The sequence below is a fragment of the Boleophthalmus pectinirostris genome, unplaced genomic scaffold (genome assembly GCF_026225935.1).
Source record: "Boleophthalmus pectinirostris isolate CB_2022bp ecotype Guang Dong unplaced genomic scaffold, ASM2622593v1 HiC_scaffold_4, whole genome shotgun sequence".
Classification (NCBI taxonomy): domain Eukaryota; kingdom Metazoa; phylum Chordata; class Actinopteri; order Gobiiformes; family Gobiidae; genus Boleophthalmus; species Boleophthalmus pectinirostris.
Genome location: NW_026571353.1, coordinates 37,802,321 through 37,824,089, shown reverse-complemented (window position 1 = coordinate 37,824,089; position 21,769 = coordinate 37,802,321). Strand labels below are relative to the sequence as shown.

General features: G+C 41.5%; 1 protein-coding gene across 1 annotated transcript; it reads right to left on the bottom strand.

The window, feature by feature from the left end:
* Positions 1-333: 333 nt before the first annotated feature.
* Positions 334-11,930, bottom strand: LOC110162072 (protein FAM240B). The gene is made up of 3 exons (XM_020926940.2): positions 11,909-11,930; positions 7,059-7,180; positions 334-638 (listed from the first exon to the last, which is right to left on the bottom strand). Exons 2-3 carry the CDS (start codon positions 7,178-7,180, stop codon positions 524-526), a joined length of 237 nt encoding a protein of 78 aa, XP_020782599.1. The 5' UTR covers positions 11,909-11,930; the 3' UTR covers positions 334-523.
* Between the last annotated feature and the right edge of the window lie 9,839 nt (positions 11,931-21,769).

Sequence of the window (21,769 nt, the reverse complement as noted above, 5' to 3'; positions counted from 1 at the left end):
CTTTCATTTAAATGTAAATATTAGCTCTATAGTTTTGAATTTGGCTTTTATTCTGAAAATATTTTATGTTTTATTCTGAAAGTGCATGTAAGAGCTTCAGTGAAATCAATCTTAAGTTTTTATAGGCTTTTTTTTTTGGCTGGTTGTTTTGTTGCTAGGCAGATTACGCTTCTGTCGACCAATGAGAAAAAAGAAATCAAGTGTCACAAAGCATTTTTTTATTTATTTAGAGAAATTACAGCGTTTAATCAACATGAATCTCCACTATGACATACAAGAAACCAACTCAAGTCCTTTACAGGGGACTTACAATACACTTACACACATCCATCTGGGTTAGTCCTGGTTTAGTCCTGGTTTAGTCCTGATTTAGTCCCGGTTTAGTCCATGTTTCGTCCTGATTTAGCCCAAGTTTAGTGCACGTTTAGTCCTGGTTTAGTGCAGGTTTAATTCTAATCTAGTCCTGGTCTACTCCTGGTCTGGTCTTGGTCTAATCTTGGCATAGTCCTGGTCTAGTCCCGGTTCAGGTCTGGTTCTGGTCCGTGGATTCTGTCTTGGGTTTCTTCAAGAAGTTGTCGTTCAGCGTTTTCAGATGTTTGTTTCGAGCCTCCAACCGAACCAACCACTCTCCCCTCAACCTGAAACCACAAAGACACGGACAGGTGAGGTGTACCTGTCCACACACACACACAGACAGGTGAAGAGTCCCTGTCCACGCACACACACACACACACACACACACAGAGACACGGACAGGTGAAGTGTCTGCAGAGGTCCGCAGACACGTGTTCACAGGTGGACTTTGTGGGACAGTAAAATTGCTCTTGAGTCCGTTCAGCAGAAAAGGATCTCAGCCGGACTTAACCAGGATTTAGTTGGGATCAGAACCAGGATTAAGTGTCGACAGCTGCGGGACCCGGACCAAGCCAGGACCAAACCTGGACCCGACACTTCTCAAGAAAAACATCTTAAATAACTGTTTTTACGAAGCGCTATTCTGGGAGATCTTTTTGGGATGAGTGTTATTCCTTCAGGTAGAATATTTGGAGATTCGCTTTCATTAGATCGTAGACAGAACCTGACACATTAACATTAAAATTAAAATTAAATCAACACTGAACCTGGTAACCCAAAAGAGTGAAGCTCGTTCTGCGTTCTGATGGGAGAATTATCTTAAGAACCAAAACTGTAAATTCTAATCAGATCAGCATTGCATTTATTGTCAGGAAAAGTGATACGAACGTGTTTACCTCATATTTTGAAACATGTTTATGGAATTTAAAATATAATTCTTACACACAGTTCCTTAACCAAGACCATAAACCTGGACCAAACTCACCCAGAGAGAATCTATTAATGTTTTGACTGATTTGCACTTTCCTGTTCCCGTACGTAAATGTGTCCTCTGCATTTGACCCGATTTGATCAGTCTCTCTGGGTTAAACCTGTCAGACCCTGTTTAGTACTGTTTTAGTCCTGCCATAGTTTTGGTTTAGATTTGGTTCAGCCCTTATTTATTCTGTGCGTAGACCTTGTTAAGATCTGGTTTAGACTTGGTTTAGTCCTAGTTTAGACCTTGATTAGTTCTGTTTAGTCCAGGTTTAGACCTTGTTAAGACCTCTTTTAATACAGGTTTAGACCTGTTTTAGTCCAGGTTTAGACCTGTTTTAATACAAGTTTAGACCTGTTTTAGTCCTAGTTTAGACCTGTTTTAGTCCAGGTTTAGACCTGTTTTAGTCCTAGTTTAGACCTGTTTTAGTCCAGGTTTAGACCTGTTTTAATACAAGTTTAGACCTGTTTTAGTCCTAGTTTAGACCTGTTTTAGTCCAGGTTTAGACCTGTTTTAGTCCTAGTTTAGACCTGTTTTAGTCCAGTTTAGACCTGTTTTAGTCCTAGTTTAGACCTGTTTTAGTCCTAGTTTAGACCTGTTTTAGTCCTAGTTTAGACCTGTTTTAGTCCTAGTTTAGACCTGTTTTAGTCCTAGTTTAGACCTGTTTTAGTCCTAGTTTAGACCTGTTTTAATCCAGGTTTAGACCTGTTTTAATACAAGTTTAGACCTGTTTTAGTCCTAATTTAGACCTGTTTTAGTCCAGGTTTAGACCTGTTTTAGTCCTAGTTTAGACCTGTTTTAGTCCTAGTTTAGACCTGTTTTAGTCCTAGTTTAGATCTGTTTTAATACAAATTTAGACCTGTTTTAGTCCTAGTTTAGATGTATTTTAGTCCAGATTTAGACCTGTTTTAGTCCTAGTTTAGACCTGTTTTAATCCAGGTTTAGACCTTGTTTAGACCTGTTTTATTCCAGGTTTTAGTTTTGGTTTTAGTGTTACTGTTTTAGTGTTTTAGTCCAGCCTGTCCAGGTTTACCTGTCTTAGTCCTAGTTTAGACCTGTTGTAGTCAAGGTTTAGACAGGATTTAGTCCAGGTTTAGATCTAGTCCTCATTAGGAGCAGGTTTAGTCGGAGGTCCAGTCCTTCATCCATCAGTGTGGGGATTAGCACCTCTGCTTTGGGACGTGAAGAAACCTACACCCAGACCAGAGGTCTTGAGGCAGTCTCTAGTCCTGGTTCAGTCCTGGATTAGTCCTGGTTTAGTCCTAGTTTACTTCTGACCTAGTCCTGGTTTAGTCCAAATTACAAATTTGCACATAATTTCTTAGATTTTTTAAAATTTTATTTTATGGACATTATTTTGAAATCTCACAAAAACATTCAAATGAAACCTCCTATCACAGTCCAGATCTAGACCAAGTCTGGTCCTTGACTGGCTCCGGTCCTAGTCTGGATCTGGTCCCAGTCTGGTTTTGCTCTGGCTCTGGTCCCGGTCTGGTCCCGGTCTGGTCCTGGTCTGGTTCTGATCTGGTCTTGGTCTGGCTGTGGGCCTGGTCTGGCTATAGTCCCGGTCTGGTCTTGGTCTGGCTCTGATCCCAGTCTGGTCTTGGTCTGGCTGTGGTCCTGGTCTGGCTCTGATCCCGGTCTGGTCTTGGTCTGGCTCAGGTCCTGTTGCAGTCCAGTTATGATCCAGGTCTAACTCTTCAGATTGTAACGACTCCCCTGAATCTATTTTGGCTGTGTTTTTAATCCTGAGGTGTGCACAGACTCGCTGCTCTTCTGTCATCACCAGGTCTGGACTCGCAAAGACCGGGGCCAGAACCAGAACTAAACCAGGACTAAGACCGGCCCCACGTGGATCCGCTGAGGTCATCCGGATTTACAGCTGCTGAAAGCACAAATGTTATAATCCACAAACGCGACAAGCAGCTCCCAGCGAGAGCCAGAACAACGGAGCCCAGAGAAGGACACGGGACACGCTCAGGAGACGCTTCGGATGGTTAGACAGGAGCAGACAGGAAAAGACAGGAGAAGGCAGGAGCTGACAGGAGCAGACAGGAGCAGACAGGAGCAGACAGGAGCAGACAGGAGCAGACAGGAGCAGACAGGAGCAGATAGGAGCAGACAGGAGCAGGCAGGAGCAGGCAGGAACAAAGCCAGAGGAGCAGATAAGAGCTGACAGGAGCAGGCAGGAGCAGACAGGAGTACAAAATGCAAGGGAGAGGATCAGGGAGTGCAGAGGAGGGTCAGAGGAGGGTCAGAGGACCATCAGAGGGTCAGAGGAGGATCAGAGGGTCAGAGGAGGGTTAGAGGAGGGTTAGAGGGTACTGAGGAGGGTCAGATGGTGCAGAGGAGGGCATAAAACTATAATAAAATATAGAAAATTAATCTAAGATGGCGTTGTGTTGTTTTCAGTGGCCTGTGCTTATTGGCTCATTGGCCCAAAAATAATTTTCTCTCTCTCCCACCCGTTTGACGTCTGTAACGTGCACGGCGTGGAGCATCTGTGCACGGCGTGGAGCTCTTGGACCAATCAGAGTGAGAGTTGCTGGAGTGGATCAGAGCGGCGAGGCTCAGTCTGACAAACCTAAATTTTAGGCACTTTGAGGTTTAAACATTTTAAAATGTTTATATTGTGAAAATAGAAAAGAATCCCTACAAAATCCAACCTTTGTGAAAGTTGTCGATGTCCTGTCTGAACATGGGCAGTTTGAATTCACAAAAAATACTTTGTGCTTCTGTGGGGGAAATCTTGATGTGCCCAAGTTCCCGGGAGCTGCAGTACCTGGAGCGGCCACACCGTCCTGTCAAAGCCTGATCCCGTCAGATCTCAGAAGCTCAGGACTTGGACGGGAGACAGTGGGACAATCAGGAGCCACAGGGGGGTGGCAGTGGTAAAAACTGTTGTTGTGTCCTTAGGCAAGGCACTTAACACACATTGCCTAGTATGACAGTGGTGTGTGAGTGATGATGGTGGTCGGAGGGACCGATGGCGCTGTTTGGCAACGTTGCTTTTGTCAATCTGCCTCAGGGCAGCTGTGGCTAAAATAGTAGTTTCCCACCACAGAGTGTGGAGTGAATGAGTCGTGATCTGTAAAGTTTCTTTGTGACATATGTACGTATGTTGTGAGTCCCCTCGGCTTCCGCACATTCATCTGTGAAGAGCTTCACTTCACTTGGAGTAGCCACGAGTCGGACAGAGCAGGAGTGTCTTATCCAGTTTTTATTATAGATCCATGAGGAGAGTCAGAGAGGGCAGAGGAGGATCAGAGGGGGCAGAGGAGGGTCAGAGGGGCCAAGGGGGATGTTATGTGAGAGCAGCAGTAATATAGAATGGCCTCTTGAGCCGTGCTTTGATTGGAATGTCTAATGAGAGTGTAATTGTCCCTCTCGGGCCCCTGTAGATCCCTCTGGGCTCACGACGGGTCCCAGCGGCTCGTTATGACGCCACCACTGCCTGATAATGTGGCCATGGGAGACTCGCTTTAAAGGGCTTCAGTTGGACCAGGAATAGTTTATAAATTGGAAGAATGCACATGAGCGCAAAATGATTTGGACTGAATTAGAACTCAACCAGGTCTACAGGAACAGTATGTGCCCTGCACTCCGGTTTAAAGAAGGTCTGATCACAACTGAGCGAACACACCAAGACTCAGCTGTGTTAAAACTACAAGAGTCCAGACTGTTCTGTTTTCTCATTTTTCCTAGATTTTGACAGATTTACAACCACGAACAGAGCCCAAAGGAAATTTTCAAACATCTTCCTGGTTTGTGACGTAAACAGGAGTAGAGCCTAAAGGTCAAATCCTCCAGCTGAAGTGGTCCTGACCAAGACTAGACCAAGATCCCTGAGCGCTGTACGGCTCAGAACACTGCCCCCCACTGGTGTACCGTGGCACAGTGTGATCCATGAAGCACAGATGAACTCGTTATAATAGATAATACTCCCTACAATTTGTACAACAATTCAGCCTTATGTAACAGATAATACTCCCTACAACTGTACAACAACTCAGCCTTATGTAACAGATAATACTCCCTACAACTGTACAACAATTCAGCCTTATGTAACAGATAATACTCCCTACAACTGTACAACAACTCAGCCTTATGTAACAGATAATACTCCCTACAACTGTACAACAACTCAGCCTTATGTAACAGATAATACTCCCTACAACTGTACAACAACTCAGCCTTATGTAACAGATAACCCTATGTCCTGTCAATCATTATATCATTGTTGCGTTGTTTTCCTGTGACCTCTTGTATAAAGCTGTGATTTTATATTTTATTATTTATCTTTCTATTTTTTTTTTTGACTAGTACATTTACATTTATATAATTATGTCTTATTTGACACATGTCTCTTGCTCTTTTTTGCTACTTATTTAGAATTTATTATTACCTTATACCACAGTGATGCGGTCGCTGTATCGGACCGTTGTGGTGAAGAGGGAGCTGAGCCTAAAGGCAAAGCTTTTGATTTACTGCTTAATCTGTGTTCCTCCCTTCACCTGTGGTCATGAGCTCTGGGTAATGACTGAAAGGACGAGATCGCGGATACAAGCGCCTGAAATGAGTTTCCTCCGCAGGGTGGCTGGACGCTCCCTTAGAGATAGGGTGAGGAGCTCAGTCACACGGGAGGAGCTCGGAGTAGAGCCGCTGCTCCTCCACGTCGAGAGGAGCCAGTTGAGGCTCGGGCATCTGTTCTGATGCCTCTTGGACGCCTCCTGCTGGAGGTGTTCCAGGTATATCCCACCGGATGGAGGGCACGGGGAAGACCCAGGACACACTGGAGGGACTATGTCTCTGGGCTGACCTGGGAACTCCACAGGGGTCCCCTGGAGGAGCTGGAGGAAGTGTCCGGGGCGAAGGAAGTCTGGGAGTCCCTGCTTAGACTGCTGCCCCCACGACCCGGATAAGCGAAAGAAAATAGATGAATATTACATTTTATATTTTTACTCTTTGTTATTTTATTATATTGTGATGTGTGAATTATTGTGTCCAAATAATTTTCCTTGTGGATCAATAAAGTTTGTCCAAGTCCAAGTATAAGTCTAAGTTAATGTAACCTGACACAAGCTGCTCTTTATTTCACTGTGTTGACAGGTGCAGTCCTAGCGCCCACTGCTGGGCTTTTAGAATAAATACACTTCTCAACACGTTTTGCCTGGAGGTATTTTATAGATATCACCGTCTTCAAGTATACCACAGGAAATGCCGACGAGGGCCCGAGCAGACCTAATTAGAATGCCTCAGGAGGACTCAAGGACACATAAACATGATGTCATCTCTCACGAATTTACTCACACTCATGTAAACAACACACACACACGCAGACACACACAAGCACGCACACTGCAAATGTCTCTGGCCTGGCCAAGATTTTAAAATGTATATCAGGTTATTCATCTCGTTTTCAGATTTATTTCTTACTTACTTGTTCTGAGATGCTTCATTCTAGTCTAGAGGTCGTTTATTTTAAGATAACAGATAACTTCACTACTTTTCAGTCATTTTCTGATAGATTTAAGTGTTTTTATCTTAAATTTTGGCCAAGCTTTTTGCAGTGCACACACATACACAGAGTTACGAGGACAGCTGAAGACCTGATCTAATCTAACCTCACCACAAAAGGGTACAAGCAAAGAGAGAACAGAGAGGAAGAGGAGGAGGGCTGAAGCACCAAACCTGTCAACAGTGAGCAGGTTTGGGGTTAGGTTCGTACTTTCCGAGTGCGCTCTGGTTCCTCCTCTGCTCCTCGGTCTGGGCGTGCTCAGTGTCATCGTTGATCCTCTTCTCCCAAAAGGACTTGATGTGCAGCCGATCGTGGACCAGAGCCAAGTTCATCTGAAACACAACGCAGCAGGTTTAGCCCGTGGATCTATCATCACAGAAAGCAGAGCCAAAAATAACAGACACGCAAATAAAACACAAAACATATTATATAATTCAAACTACTGTATGTACTGTTCCGCGTTTAGGGTACAGTATGTCACTTTCATGGAGGGGGCATGTCACCAGCAGGGGTGTCAAACTCATTTTGGTCCGGGGGCCGTATCCAACCTACTTTGATCCCAAGGGGCAGATCAGAAAACTCATGTCATATAAACCCCAAAAATAACAATAAGTTCAAATATTTGTGCAGAAAAACACAAATCTATTACAGAAATCTTTTTTAATTGATGAACTCTTTCTTTTACAAAATATTATAATATTATGAACAACCTGAAACTTTAAGAAAAATGCAATTTCCACTCCAATGTTTTAACATTAACTTGTATGTAAATAGGATTAAGTCCATTTTTGTTGGAAAATCCTGCACTCGGCTCCACTTTTCTCGTTTTGGACATTTTGTTGATGAGGGTGTCACGGTCAACAGTCAAAACGATCGTCCTTTAAGAGCGTTTGGAAAGAGACAAGTCTTCATTTGTGCTGCTCTGGTGGGAGGGGCCACGTACAGAGACACTGGAGACGCTGCTGTGCTAAGCACCACAGGAAATTAACAATATTTTAATAGAAAATATAATTAAAATATTTTAGTAGAAAATCAGCCAAGGGCCAGATTAAAGGTCTTGGAGGGCCAGATCAGGCCCCCGGGCCGTATGTTTGACACCCCTGCACTAGATGGTTCACAAAAACCCAGAAGTGTGAGTTCGGGCACCAGCCAATCAACAAAGAGTCATACATTTAATGTTGTCAACGATTCCCGAGATCGAGGATTTAAACCCGGAACAAAGAGAATGTTTGGTGAATTTTATCAAGGGGAAAAACTTGTGATGCAACAATAATCAAAATATTGTGATATTGTATCATCAAAATTCTCACAATAACATCGTGGACCATCACAATATATCAAATTAAAGTCTCTTTGCTTAAATTAAGAGTTATGGTGCAGCAAAAGCTAAAAAAAAAAACAAACAGAGGAAACTACATAGACCATGATCCTTTGCGCCATTTCAGTGCAGACTACAAGAAGAAATAACAGTTTAAGCACTTTTAAGTCTTAGTTCTTTGGATTAAGTCTTGTCGAGGCATTTTAAGAGGAAAAAGTCGCATCTTAACAGTTTTGTTGCCTCCACAAAATATCACAATAAATATTGTACAATGAGATGTATATTGTGAAAATATCGTACAGAGAGATTTGGATATTGTTACATCCCTAATCGTGAGTCTCCTCACAATATCGTGAGCGTTACTGCGATATCACAATAAATATCGTACCGTGATGATATCGTATTGTGAGACTTGGATATCCTTACACCACTTTGACAGACGTTTTTGCTTCGGGATTTGGCGCATTACAAACATCACTGCCAAACAGCAGCGATTGGTTAAATTAAAAAAGTACCCGCCTACTGTTGAGCGAACAAATCCTAATGCCGCAAGGTCAGACGGTTTCCACAAAGTGAAACCGTCTGATGAAACGGACTAGGACATTATAGGCAATGGAACAACATTGCCATGGGAACAAGCAGGAAGAGGCAGGTTTATGGAGATGCGAGCCCGCTCACAGTTTTTCAGCACAAATAAAAACATCCTGAAATGAAAGAAATGAAAACAAAAAAGAACTTTACTCGAGTCAATTTTTTGGCTAAAAAGTGACATACTGTGGGTTTAACACATCAAACAAAAACAGAACTTTTACGCTTTTATTACATATTTTCGGTAAAAGCTGAGGTTGCATCACGTGTCCCATTCGAGTTCAAATGTGCAGTGAAAATGTATTTAGTTACAAAACACTGAATACCTGAATTAAAAATATACTTTATAATGTGTTCTGTTACATGGGCCAATCAAAGTACTATGTTTTGAATACTCTCAATACTTTTACACTGAGTAGTATTGTATTATACAGTAAAAAAAACATGTCATATAATTACAAACAGCTTTATTTTTGTTGCACTGTTTGTTTATGTCCACGGAGAAACTAAAAAAATCACACGTTCACACAGTGTAAGCGCTGCAGCCCGTGTGTCATTCGTTTATTTGTTTTTCAAAATAAAACCAAAAATGTTCTTCATTATATGTCTCCAAAACCAAAATGAAAAAACGGATAAAGATTTGTTTTTTCAGTTTTTGATTTTGTGTTTAAATGAAAAACGGAAAAAATGGATAATGGACGTTTCCCTTTTACAGGACTTAAACTGCAAAGCCGAACTGAACCAGGACTGAACCAGGACTGAACCAGGACTGAACCAGGACTGAGTGTTGGGATGGGCCCGGAGATGTGTCCGCGTAGACTGTTGGGTGATCAGAACTGAGACCGGGACCAGACCGAGACTGAGACCAGGATTGAGATCAGGACCAGACCGAGACTGAGACCAGGACTGAGATCGGGACCAGACCGGGACCAGACCGAGACCATACCGGGACTAGACCAGGACCAGACCGAGACCATACCGGGACCATATCGGGACCAAACCGGGACAAGACCGGACTGAGACCAGGACTGAGACCGGGACCAGACTGGGACCAGACCGGGACTGACCGGACTGAGACCAGGACTGAGATCGAGACCGGACCGGGACCAGACCGGGACCAGACCGGGACAAGACCGGGACTGAGACCAGGATTGAGATCAGAACCATACCGGGACCAGACAGGGACCAAACTGGGACAAGACCAGACTGAGACCAAGACTGAAATCGGGACCAGACCGGAACCAGACCGGGACTGAGACCAGGACTGAGATTGGGACCAGACCGGGACCAGACCGAGACCGTACCGGGACCATACCAGGACCAAACCGGGACAAGACCGGACTGAGACCAGGACTGAACCAGAACTGAATCAGGACTAAAACAGGACTACACCAGGACTAAACCAGGACTGAACCAGTAGTGTCGGGACAGGCCCGGAGGTGCGCCCGCGTAGACTGTCAGGTGATCAGGACTGAGATCCAGACCAGGACCAGACCAGGACGGAGACCAGGACTGAGACCGGGACGGAGACCAGGACTGAGACCGGGACGGAGACCAGGACTGATAACGGGATGGAGACCAGGACACAGACCAGGACTGAGACCGGGACCAGACTGGGACAAGACCGGGACCAGACCGGGACAAGACTGGGACTGAACCAGGACTGAACCAGGACTGAGACCGGGACCCGATTGGGACAAGACCGGGACCAGACTGGGACTGAACCAGGACTGAACCAGGACTAAACCAGGACTGAGACCGGGACCAGACCGGGACCAGACCAGGACTGAGACCGACTGAGACTGGGACTGAGACCAGGACTGAGACCAGTTTAGTCCTGGTTCAGTTCGGCATCGCAGTTTAAGTCACGTAAACAGGAAAAGGCTGGTATCTGTTTTTGTTTTTTTTCAATTTTTCATTTAAACACAAAATTTGAAAACTGAAAAAATGAATTGTTATCCATTTTTTCATTTTGGTTTTGGAGACAAATAATGAAGAAAATTGTTGTTTTTTTCATTTTCTTATTTTTGATTTTATTTTGAAAAACGAATGAACGAATGACACACGGATGTATGAATGTAAGAAAATAAAGAATACAGTTACCAGATTACAATTACTCAAAGTTAGTCTTCAGAATGCATATTTGCGATCCAAAACTGATTTTTCTGGCTGATATTCGACTTCGATTTTTTGTCTTACTGTTATCGTCAATACATTTTCAACATCAGATCGAGGGAATTACATAAAAAAATGAAAAAACAAAACCTATAAGTGCAGATAATAACATATATATTTGAAACAGAAACTTGAAATTCAGATCTGACTGCGTTTCAGACGACATCGCAAGATTCTACAGACAAAAATTACGTAAAGTTCCCAATTTTACACTAGTATTTTCTGATCTGTGTTATAATTTCCTCATCAGAAACAGACCTGGAGTTGTGTTTTGTTTCATTCACACAAACCCTGCACATTTAGGCTGAGTCACTACGCTTTTTTGGATTATTCGGATGCGTTTAGTCTTGGAATTCTCTACTGAACAAAAAGGCAGCTACTAACTTGAAAACTACCACTTCATGACATCGGAAGGTGGAACAGAGCATTTTGAGGTTTGGAGAGGACGCACTAAGAATAAAAAGTTACTCAAACGTGTGTAAATGAAACAAAACAACTCCATCCAATACAATTTATTTCCAACGTGCTGCAAAAATACATAATAATAAAAATATAATGATAAAATAAGCGCTCAGATTTAACCATACTAGTCTTAAAATAGTAAAACGAGAGCAAAAACCATAGAATAGCAATAAATAAATTAAATTAATAATAAATAAAAGACACAGAGGACCACACAACTCATGCAGTGTTAAAAACCATTAAGAATAGAAAAACCAAAACCGAAAAAAATAAAGAGTCACTTTTGGACTTTTAATACAGACGGGAGCAGTAAAAAAAGATTCTAGATTTGTTGTTTTGGTTATAAAACAGTGAGTATTTGGCTTTAGAAACTAATAGAAAAGATCTGGTTCAACATTTTGGAGATTTCATGACAAAAGTACAAAGCGTTCAATATGAAAATCTGTCTCTTATTCGCCGTTTATCTTGGGATCAGCATAAAATCGTCGCGTGTAAAGTGAAGTGAAGCTGCACTCACCTCTGCCTGTGGAGTGGAGCGGGGTCCAGGACAGACTGGAGCTCAGAGAGGCAGAAGAGTTTAACATCACGAGTCCACACCCACAAGAAGACGAGACTCTAATCCGCTCACAGGTACCACCCAATAAAACCACGCTGTGAGGTCCTGTTGTGTAACATGGGCTTTAAAGGTTTTATGTTACGCAAAAATGAACAACTGTGAGATTCAAAACACATTATAAAGCTGTTACATCATCAAAAACAGAGTGTTTTGTTTCATTCACATGTTTGAGTAAATCTTTTAGTTTGTCTCTAAAGCTCAAAATGCTCGGATCCACCTTGGAATTCATGACTTGGACTCGAGTCAGACTTGAGTCACTATTTTTAGGACTTGAGACTTGATTAAATAAACAAAGACTTGGGACTCGACTTGGACTTGAAGGTCAATGACTAGGGGCTTGACTCGGACTTGAGCCCCATGACTTGAGAAAACTTGATGCTGCTCCTAAAATATAAATTATATATATATGTGTATGTATGTGTATATATATATATATATCTTTTCACAGTTGATAAATGCAGATCTGAATTTTACAGGAACAAACTGGAACATGTTGCTCCCACTTCTGTTTGTTACTTTGGATGGAACTGAAGTACTTTGATACTCAAATGTACTACAGTAATATATAGTACAGTGCAGTAACAGACAGTACAATACAATACAATACAATAATATACATTAGAATACAGTAATATACAGTACAATACAGTACAATAAAGTACAATATAGTAATATACAGTGCAGTACAGTGAATACAGTGCAATACAGTACAATACGGTGCAATATAGTAATATACAGTACAATAAAGTACAATACAGTAATATACCGAACAATACAGTGCAATACAGTAATATACAGTAATATACAGTGCAGTGCAATACAGTGTAATACAGTGCTATACAGTGCAATACGGTACAATACGGTGCAATACAGTAATATAGAGTGCAATACAGTACAATACAGTGCAATACAGTGCAATACAGTAATATACAGTGCAATACAGTACAATACAGTGCAATAAAATGCAATACAGTGCAATAAAATGCAATACAGTGCTATACAGTGCAATACAGTACAATACAGTGCAATACAGTGCAATACAGTACAATACAGTGCAATACAGTACAATACACTGCAATACAGTAATATAGAGTGCAATACAGTAAAACAGAGGGAACTACATAGAACCTGATCCTTCCATTTCAGTGCAGAATACATTGTAAAATAACTGTTATTAAGCACTTTTAAATCTGAATTATTTCTGTTCTGAATGAGAAACAGTAATTATACTACATATACAATAATCATAATACATAAACATTGTAAACAACAGAAAAGCACATTTCTCAAAAAGGAGCGGGAAGAAGAAAAAAAGTTATATTAACCCGCCTCTATTCATGATATAGTTTCAAAAATAATGTGGTGTTTTTTTATGTACATTGATCATGAACCTTTACAAATATTTACATATCGCAAAATACTATGGTCATACAAACTAATAATAATGGTTACAGCGACCGCATCACACACGACACTGCACTGATCCACCTGTCAATCTCACACTCCATCCTCCCCTCACTCGTGAACAAGACACCGAGATACTTGAACTCCTCCACTTGATGCAAGGACAAAGTACCAAAACATTTTTATTTAAAGAGGAAGGCTGGTTATGCAGGACTGGAGGATCTGTTAGACCATCATCAACATCAAAAGAGAAGGTTGAGAAGATTGTGAAAAACTCTTGCGTAGCCCCAAGAAGTCCATAAGGAGAACAAGCTTGGAAACCCAGATTCCTCAATTGACGGTTTGGCGAAACAGATCCTTTAGTCCTGCATAATCAGCTTTCTTCTTTACATTTTTGGTACCAAGCCCAAATTTGTTCGCCAGTCAGTGAAGTTTTTTCCAAATTTTGCATTGAAGGCTGCACAGTCTCGGGTGAGTGTGTGCAGCAGATTCCAAGATGCAAAATGACTTCTGTTTGGAAGTGAACGGCTCAAACTGAAAACATAACAGAAACAAGCGCAATCAGAGACACAACCTGGTCCCCATGAAGCATCAGTGGGGTCAGTTCATCACCACAGAAGCAGCTTATGAGCTTATATCACATCGTACAGGCCCATGAACATTTGTGTGATATTGGTCACACATGAGAATGTCTGTGTTCACTGGTGTGTAACCAAAATGTCATTTTTCATGAGTTGTGTATGTGTTAGTTGTGTGAGTGTAGATCAGTGTGTTGTGTATCACCAGAAAAACAAGAAATGGAAATTATTTTCGATACAATTAGAATTTTAACAGCTACACTGAAAGAGAAAAGAACTGTTATAATTAGTGATTATCTCAAAAACTATTAATATTTTACTATACAAATGCATAGAATTATAAATAGATAATAATTTTTCTGAGATTTTGAAACACTCCCGTTGCTCTCGCTCGATCCTTCACGGAGTTATGACCAAAAACGCATATTTGACCTTGGTTACCTTGACCTTCAAGTGACCGGTTTCAACCTGTAACATCCAGTGTACCCTGGTGATGTGTGTGCCGACTTGAGTGATGATTGGGTGAATATTTTAGTCCGCAGATGGTTCAAAAATTGCCGAAATTGCCGATCCTTTATAATGGCATGACCGTTCAATTGAACCGTGTGACCTCAAATGACCTCGGATCATCACCAAACTTTTTTTGTTGCATCAGGCGCAGGGGCTTGACCCACGTACCAAATTTGGTGACAATCGGTCCATAAATGGCGAAATTATCATGGGTGGACAGACACACACACAGGGTGAATACAAAACCTGCTCAACCCTTCGGAGATCAGGTAATAAAACATTAAATATAAAATCTTGATCTGTTTCTATAGATTCTGTAAAAAATGTAGGTTATTTCAACAAGAACTGCCAAAATTACTGACCTGCGAAATGATGTCAGATTCTTTGGGACTCCCTGTTTTTGATAAAAGTACTACCCAAGTAACAATGGATTTATAATTTGAAGGACAAAAAAATTAGTATGCTGCTCGAAAAGTACAATATCTTTAAAATGTTACTCGAGTAAATGTAACTGAGTACTACGCACCTCTAATGACCCCACTGACGACATTATAAACTTATCTAGACAAAAGCATGCGGGATCCAAGTTACAAGTCAGATCCGCAGAGAGGCTGTGGAACAAGATCTCCATGGAAACGAGCAGGTGGTTCCAAGTTCCATCTTTAACTAATAATAATAATAACAGAAGTAGAAGCGGTGTAGTTGTGGTATCCTGATTTATTGGCTGCTCGGTGCGATCATAAAGCGCTGAGAGGTGTGAATGACATTATTAATAGACTGTGTTTTATTACGAGCACCAGATACTCCGTACACACTATACTACTGCATACCTGAAGTACATCGTAGTACTCTCAGTATAAGGAGGCGGTGGGTTAGACTTTCTCTGAGCGAGCGTGTGCCTGTCAACTTTAATATATGACAGCCGCAGTAATATATTTTCAGGTCAGTATTTATTGTGTGTACTTTTTTTTTTTTTTTTAAACAGTACTATGAAATGTTTTTAATTTTTTTTAAATAAGATTTATGATGTGAAAGGCTGAATGAAAAACTTCTGTGAATCAGAACTAAACCAGGTCTAAACCAGAGCTAAACCAGGACTGAATCAGGTCTAAACCAGGTCTAAACCAGAGCTAAACCAGGACTGAATCAGGTCTAAACCAAAGCTGAACCAGAACTGAACCAGGACTGAACCTTGTGTAAACTAGGACTAAACCAGAGCTGAACCAGGATTGAATCAGGACTAAACCAGGTCTAAACCAGGACTAAACTAGGATTGAACCAAGGACTGAACCAGGACTCAGTCAGGTCTAAACCAGGACTAAACTAGAGCTGAACCAGGACTGAACCAGGACAAAACCAGGACAAAACCAGGACTAAACCAGGACTGAACCAAGGACTGACCCAGGACTCAGTCAGGTCTAAACCAGGACTAAACTAGAGCTGAACCAGCACGGAACCAGGGCTGAGTCAAGCCTAAACAGGGACTAAACCAGGACCAAACCATTACTAATCTTGGACTAGGACATGGAATCTCTTGGAAGCTCTTTGCGTTGCATTTTTGTAAGAAAAGCACTCTATAAATAAAGTTTGATTTGTTTTTATTTGATCTAGGACCGCCCCTGAGAGAACCCAGAGCCCGTGGAACAGGGCGTCCGCAGAGCTCGATCGGGCGTCGGCTGCAAATCGCCCCATTGAGCGTGGAGTTCTGCATCGATCCTTTCGCTCATGGTCACCCGACGGTCTACACGGGCGCACGTCCGGGCCCGTCCCGACATTTGTAACCGTAACAATGTTGTTTCACTGCTGCTGATCGCTGTGATTTTAGCGAATTTGTATGAAGAAAAACGAAAAACCCACCACTTCAATCCAGGTTAAAAATACATTGTGACACACGTTACTCACATTTGTACAGAGTAAAATATTACTACTCTTTCCCTGTAATGCCGTAACATGACTGCGTTACAGAAATTATTTATTATTATTTATTTAAGCTTGTGGGGTTGTTGTTTTTTTTTTTATTTTAGAATAGTTTTTGTAGCTTTTTATGTTAGTTGTATTAATTAGTTGCAGTATTTTCATTTATCGTCTATATTTACTTCAGTGATAAATCATATGTAAAAATGTGTTATTGTGACAGGCCTAAGTGGGTGTGGCTGTCCTCTTTGTGTCACTATAAGGAGGTTGTGGGTTAGATTCCTTTGAGGAGTGCGCCTGTCCTCTCTGTGTCACAGTGGCAGAGTGGTTAGCCTGTGTCTTCTCAGTATAAGGAGGTTGTGGGTTAGATTTCTGTGAGGGGCGTGCCTGTGCTCTCTGTGTTATTGCTTTAATGGGGGCAGATTGTTTCGTGTTAAATGTCTAGTCATTTTCACACTTACCTCACCGCAGCTGTCTGAGAAAGGTCTGAGAGAATCTGATCCGAGACCCGGACCTGATCCAAGACTGGTCCAGGTCCCGCGTCTGAGGGGGGGACCTTGAACGGAGGAGCACGTGAGTCCGGGATGCTGCGGTTTGACTGTCAAGGAACCACAAAGATTTAAACTCAAACTGTGTCATAATAATATAATCCTATATTTGACTTGTGTATTTCAGTTTGTGAGGAGTAAAAGTCATGTCAACACTTTAGATTGTCTCCTCTAGAGTGACCAGAAGTCCCCGTTCTCCTGGGATCGGTCCAGTTTTGAGCCCTGTGTCCTCTGTCCCTGCATTTATACCGTATTTTCCACACTATTAGGCGCTCTGGATGATAAGGCGCACTGTCATTGAATGGTCTATTTTCGAACTTTTTTCCACAAATAAACCGCGTGGGACTTTAAAGGAAACACAACAGTTGGATGGGTCAGTGGTTTTGTTTGTTTGGCGCGTTCACGGTGACTGCTGGGCTTTGTTTGGGAGGGTGCTGTCTGGGACCGCTGGATTGTCGGCATGTTCGCAGTGACTCAATTGTCTAGAAGTGGCACATCGCACTCGCTTTTTCAGTTTGTTTTTTCGTTCCGTTCCTCGTCGGCGTGGAGTGATGAGTGTGTCCGCGGGTGTTTTTCACCGTGCGGTCGCTGTCTGCTCCGTGTGTGTTTTTGTGGCTTTGTAGTTTACTGAAGTCGTGCTGGGACACCCGAGTGGATTCGTGTATAGGGCGCTCTGGACTGTGCGCGCAGTCGTTTTTTGATTTGGTTGGAAGCTTAAATACGGTACATAACTAGTGATTTGTCCTAGCCTGATTGATCAGCCGGTTTCACTTCGTAGAAACCGTCTGACCTTGCAGTGTTAGGATTCGTTCGCTCGACAGTAGGCAGGTACTTTTTATCATTTAACCAATCGCTGCTATTTGGTCGTGACTAGGGATGGGCATGATTAATCCATTAATCGATAATTGATCTTTAAGAATTTTATCGATTACGTTAATTTTAATCGACAAACTGAATGTAGGTTGATGTGCGTAGTGTGACCAAACAGGGGTCTGTACATGTAGCTCTCTGCACTCAGAAACATTTGGTCAGTCTGCAACGTACTGAAGCACAAATGTGTGTTTAACGATGATTTGTACAAGAAATTCCACGCTTTCCGTTGCGTTCGGGACAAGTGTGAGTCCATGTGCACAGTGTATAAAGCAGCACATCTGTTTCGGTGTCCAGTGGGAAAAAGTTTTACCAGGTGAGAGTTGCTCAATGTCAATGACGAGTCCCCACCTCCCTCCCCCCGTACGGTGTCCTGGTTTTGACAAACGCAAATCTGGTCACACTAACCTGTATTCCACTGAGTCGTGTCTTTTAATCTGACAGAAATTGAACCACATCAGTGACACAAAAGCTGTAGTTTTATCTTCGCTTAGTTTATGCAAATTGGTGATGTGGTTTTAAGTTTTGTTTCTGTGAGAGTTGCACAAATTGAATTAAACACATTATAATGTCAAACAGCTGATGTGGCTCTAGAGTCGTTACGGTTTATATGTCGTAAAGTTGAATTTATTTATGCAGATTAGTAGTGCAGATAGTAATAATAATGATGATTATTTTAATATCAAAATGTTAATGATTAATTGATAATTGATCGTTAATTCTTCCGACGATCGATTAAGAAAATTTCATCGCATGCCCATCCCTAGTCTGGACGTATGTAATGCGCCGCTAACCGGGTTAACTGGTATATTAAGCTTTTCCTAAATCCCATAGGAAGAAGGACAATAACGTCTTTCCCTTTGATAAAATTCACCAAACATTCTCTTTGTTCCAGGTTTAAATCCTCGATCTCGGGAATCGTTGACAACACTGAATATATGTCTCTTTGCTGATTGGCTGGTGCCCGAACTCACACTTCCGGGGTTTTTGCGAACCGTCTAGTGTATTCCCATTCCTGACGTAGTCGCTGGAGAGAAATGAAATAGAGCGGAGACACTCGGTGGATAGATTTGTCCCAATTTTATACAAAAATGTCCCGAGTGTCCATATCCTCCTTGGACCCAAAGAAAAAAAAGTGTATTGCAATATATATTTTTTGTGATTTTTCTGTCTATTTGGAGGTAAATGAACACCTTAGCTTTCAGATTTTTTTTTTTTCATTTTATTTTTATTTATAATTTTGTAACACGGGAGAGTTTTGGTGATCAACTTTTTGACAAGCTTCTACAGTCACCTCGAAACGTTTTTAGACTCCCTTTTCTTGATTTAAAAAAAATATATCATAGTGCCACCACAAACTAACTCCTTTTATCCTGGACATGACAGTGCCTATAATCCCCCAGCACTATTTAGGCAGAGGAATCTAGTCCCCCCATTAAGAGTCTGTCTCAAAACACTTAAAAGATAAAGTGGTTAACTCAGCGTCCATTATAAAGGACACAAATGAATGGACTGGGTCTCAGGAGAATATTCTGGACCGATCTGATCCCGGGCAACAGTGAAGAGGAAATATATTGTCATTTGTTTAGCCAAAAATGCCACCTGTTTGTCATGGAGACACAGTATTTGAAAGTACGACCAGAGAATGTCAGTGTTGGGGAGTAACAGATTAGAGTACAGTTTATGAGTAACTGTATTCGGTTACAGTTACTGTTTCAGTGAGTGGTAATTGGATTACAGTTACTTTGTTGAAATAAATGGATTACACGGCGGTATTTTCCTGTTTTCACATTTTGGGCTAAACTAGGATTAAACCAGGTCTAAACCAAGACTAAACCAGGACTAAACCAGGTCTAAACCAGGTCTAAACCAGGACTAAAATTAGGACTAAACCAGGTCTAAACCAGGTCTAAACCAGGACTAAACCAGGTCTAAATCAGGACTAAACCAGGACTAAACCAGGTCTAAACCAGGACTAAACCAGGGATAAAATTAGTACTAAACCAGGTCTAAACCAGGTCTAAACCAGGTCTAAACCAGGACTAAACCACATCTAAACCAGGACTAAAATCAGGTCTAAACCAGGACTGAACCCGGACTAAACCACGTCTAAACCAGGACTAAACCACGTCTAAACCAGAACTAAACCAGGACTAAACAAGGACTAAAACCAGGTCTAAACCAGGACTAAAGCAGGACTAAACCAGGACTAAAACCAGGTATAAACCGGGACTGAACCCAGACTAAACCACGTCTAAACCAGGAATAAAACCAGGTTTAAACCAGGACTAAACCAGGTCTAAAACCAGGTCTAAAAACAGGTCTAAACCAGGTATAAACCAGGTCTAAACCAGGACTAAACCAGGACTAAAACCAGGTATAAACCAGGACTAAACCAGGACTAAACCAAGACTAAACCAGGTCTAAACAGTAGGTGGACATAATTTAAAGCAGCAGTGATCTCATATAAAAATAATTTCTCTAAGTAATTTAACGGATTACGTTACAAACTACATTTTGGGGTATGTAATTGTAATCTGTAGGGGAATACATTTTAAAAATAACCTTCCCAACACTGCAGTCTGTTTATATAAAGTTCTCCTCACCTCTGTGACTTGACAAAACACAGGAATTTGCAAAATGGCGGTGACAACAAAACACTCAACAAACACGAACAAAAACATTCAAAACGAGCCAATTTGGAGTTCACTTTCTGAACAGAAGCCATTTGAGCGGATCTGGACGGATTTTTACTCAGAAAATTAAGCGCCAATTTTACAAAACGCACGTGTAGTTTAGAAGACTGATGCGCAGCGCCCCCGTGTGGACACAGACAACAAACGCAGGAAATGTTCTCAATTATCCCTCCAGTTTATTTCATTCATTCATTTATTTTATTTTACTAGAGAAATAAGCAAGGGTTAGGGTTAGAAAATACAGTTTAATGTCACTTATAACCAGTGTCGGGGAGTAACAGATTACATGTACCGGAGTTAAGTAATCAGAGTACAAATTATGAGTAACTGTATTCAGTTACAGTTACTGTTTCAGTGAGTGGTAATTAGATTACAGTTACTTTGTTGAAATAAATGGATTACAATGCGATATTTTCCTGTTTTCACATTTTGGGCCATATCCACCTTTTTTTTCGGTAATTCCATTCATTGCCGCTGAACTAGATCTAAACTAGATCTAAACCAGGTCTAAACCAGGTCTAAAACCAGGACTAAACCAGGTCTAAGCCAGGTCTAAAACCAGGTCTAAAACCAGGACTAAACCAGGTCTAAAACCAGGTCTAAACCAGATCTAAACTAGATCTAAACCAGGTCTAAACCAGGTCTAAAACCAGGACTAAACCAGGTCTAAGCCAGGTCTAAAACCAGGTCTAAAACCAGGTCTAAACCAGGTCTAAAACCAGGTCTAAAACCTGGACTAAAACCAGGTCTAAACTAGATCTAAACTAGATCTAAACCAGGACTAAAACAGGATTTAACAGGATTAATTTGGTTAAGTAAAGTCTGGGCTTTTTATTTTCTTTTAACAGACAAAACATCTTATGTGAAGATTTCCTCGTCTTTGCTTCTCTACAGCAAATCAAGTAATCCAAAGTATTCAGATTACGTTACTCACTTTAAATAATTTAATGGATTACGTTACAAACTACATTTTGGGGTATGTAATCTGTAATCTATAGGGGATTACATTTTAAAAGTCACCTTCCCAACACTGCTTATAACGCTTTTGTGACATGTGATGAGACGGAGCCTATATGTTCTTGCCCCGGAGGTTTAGGTTTCTGCCTGGGGGGTTGTTAGAAGGCATTAACCCCCAAAGATTAGGATTATCTGTCTCGTTTACGATCAGACCAAATGCACCGGGTGTTTTAGAGGAGCTCGCTTTTCATATTTGCACCTGCAGAAGAGGACCGAAGCGGACAG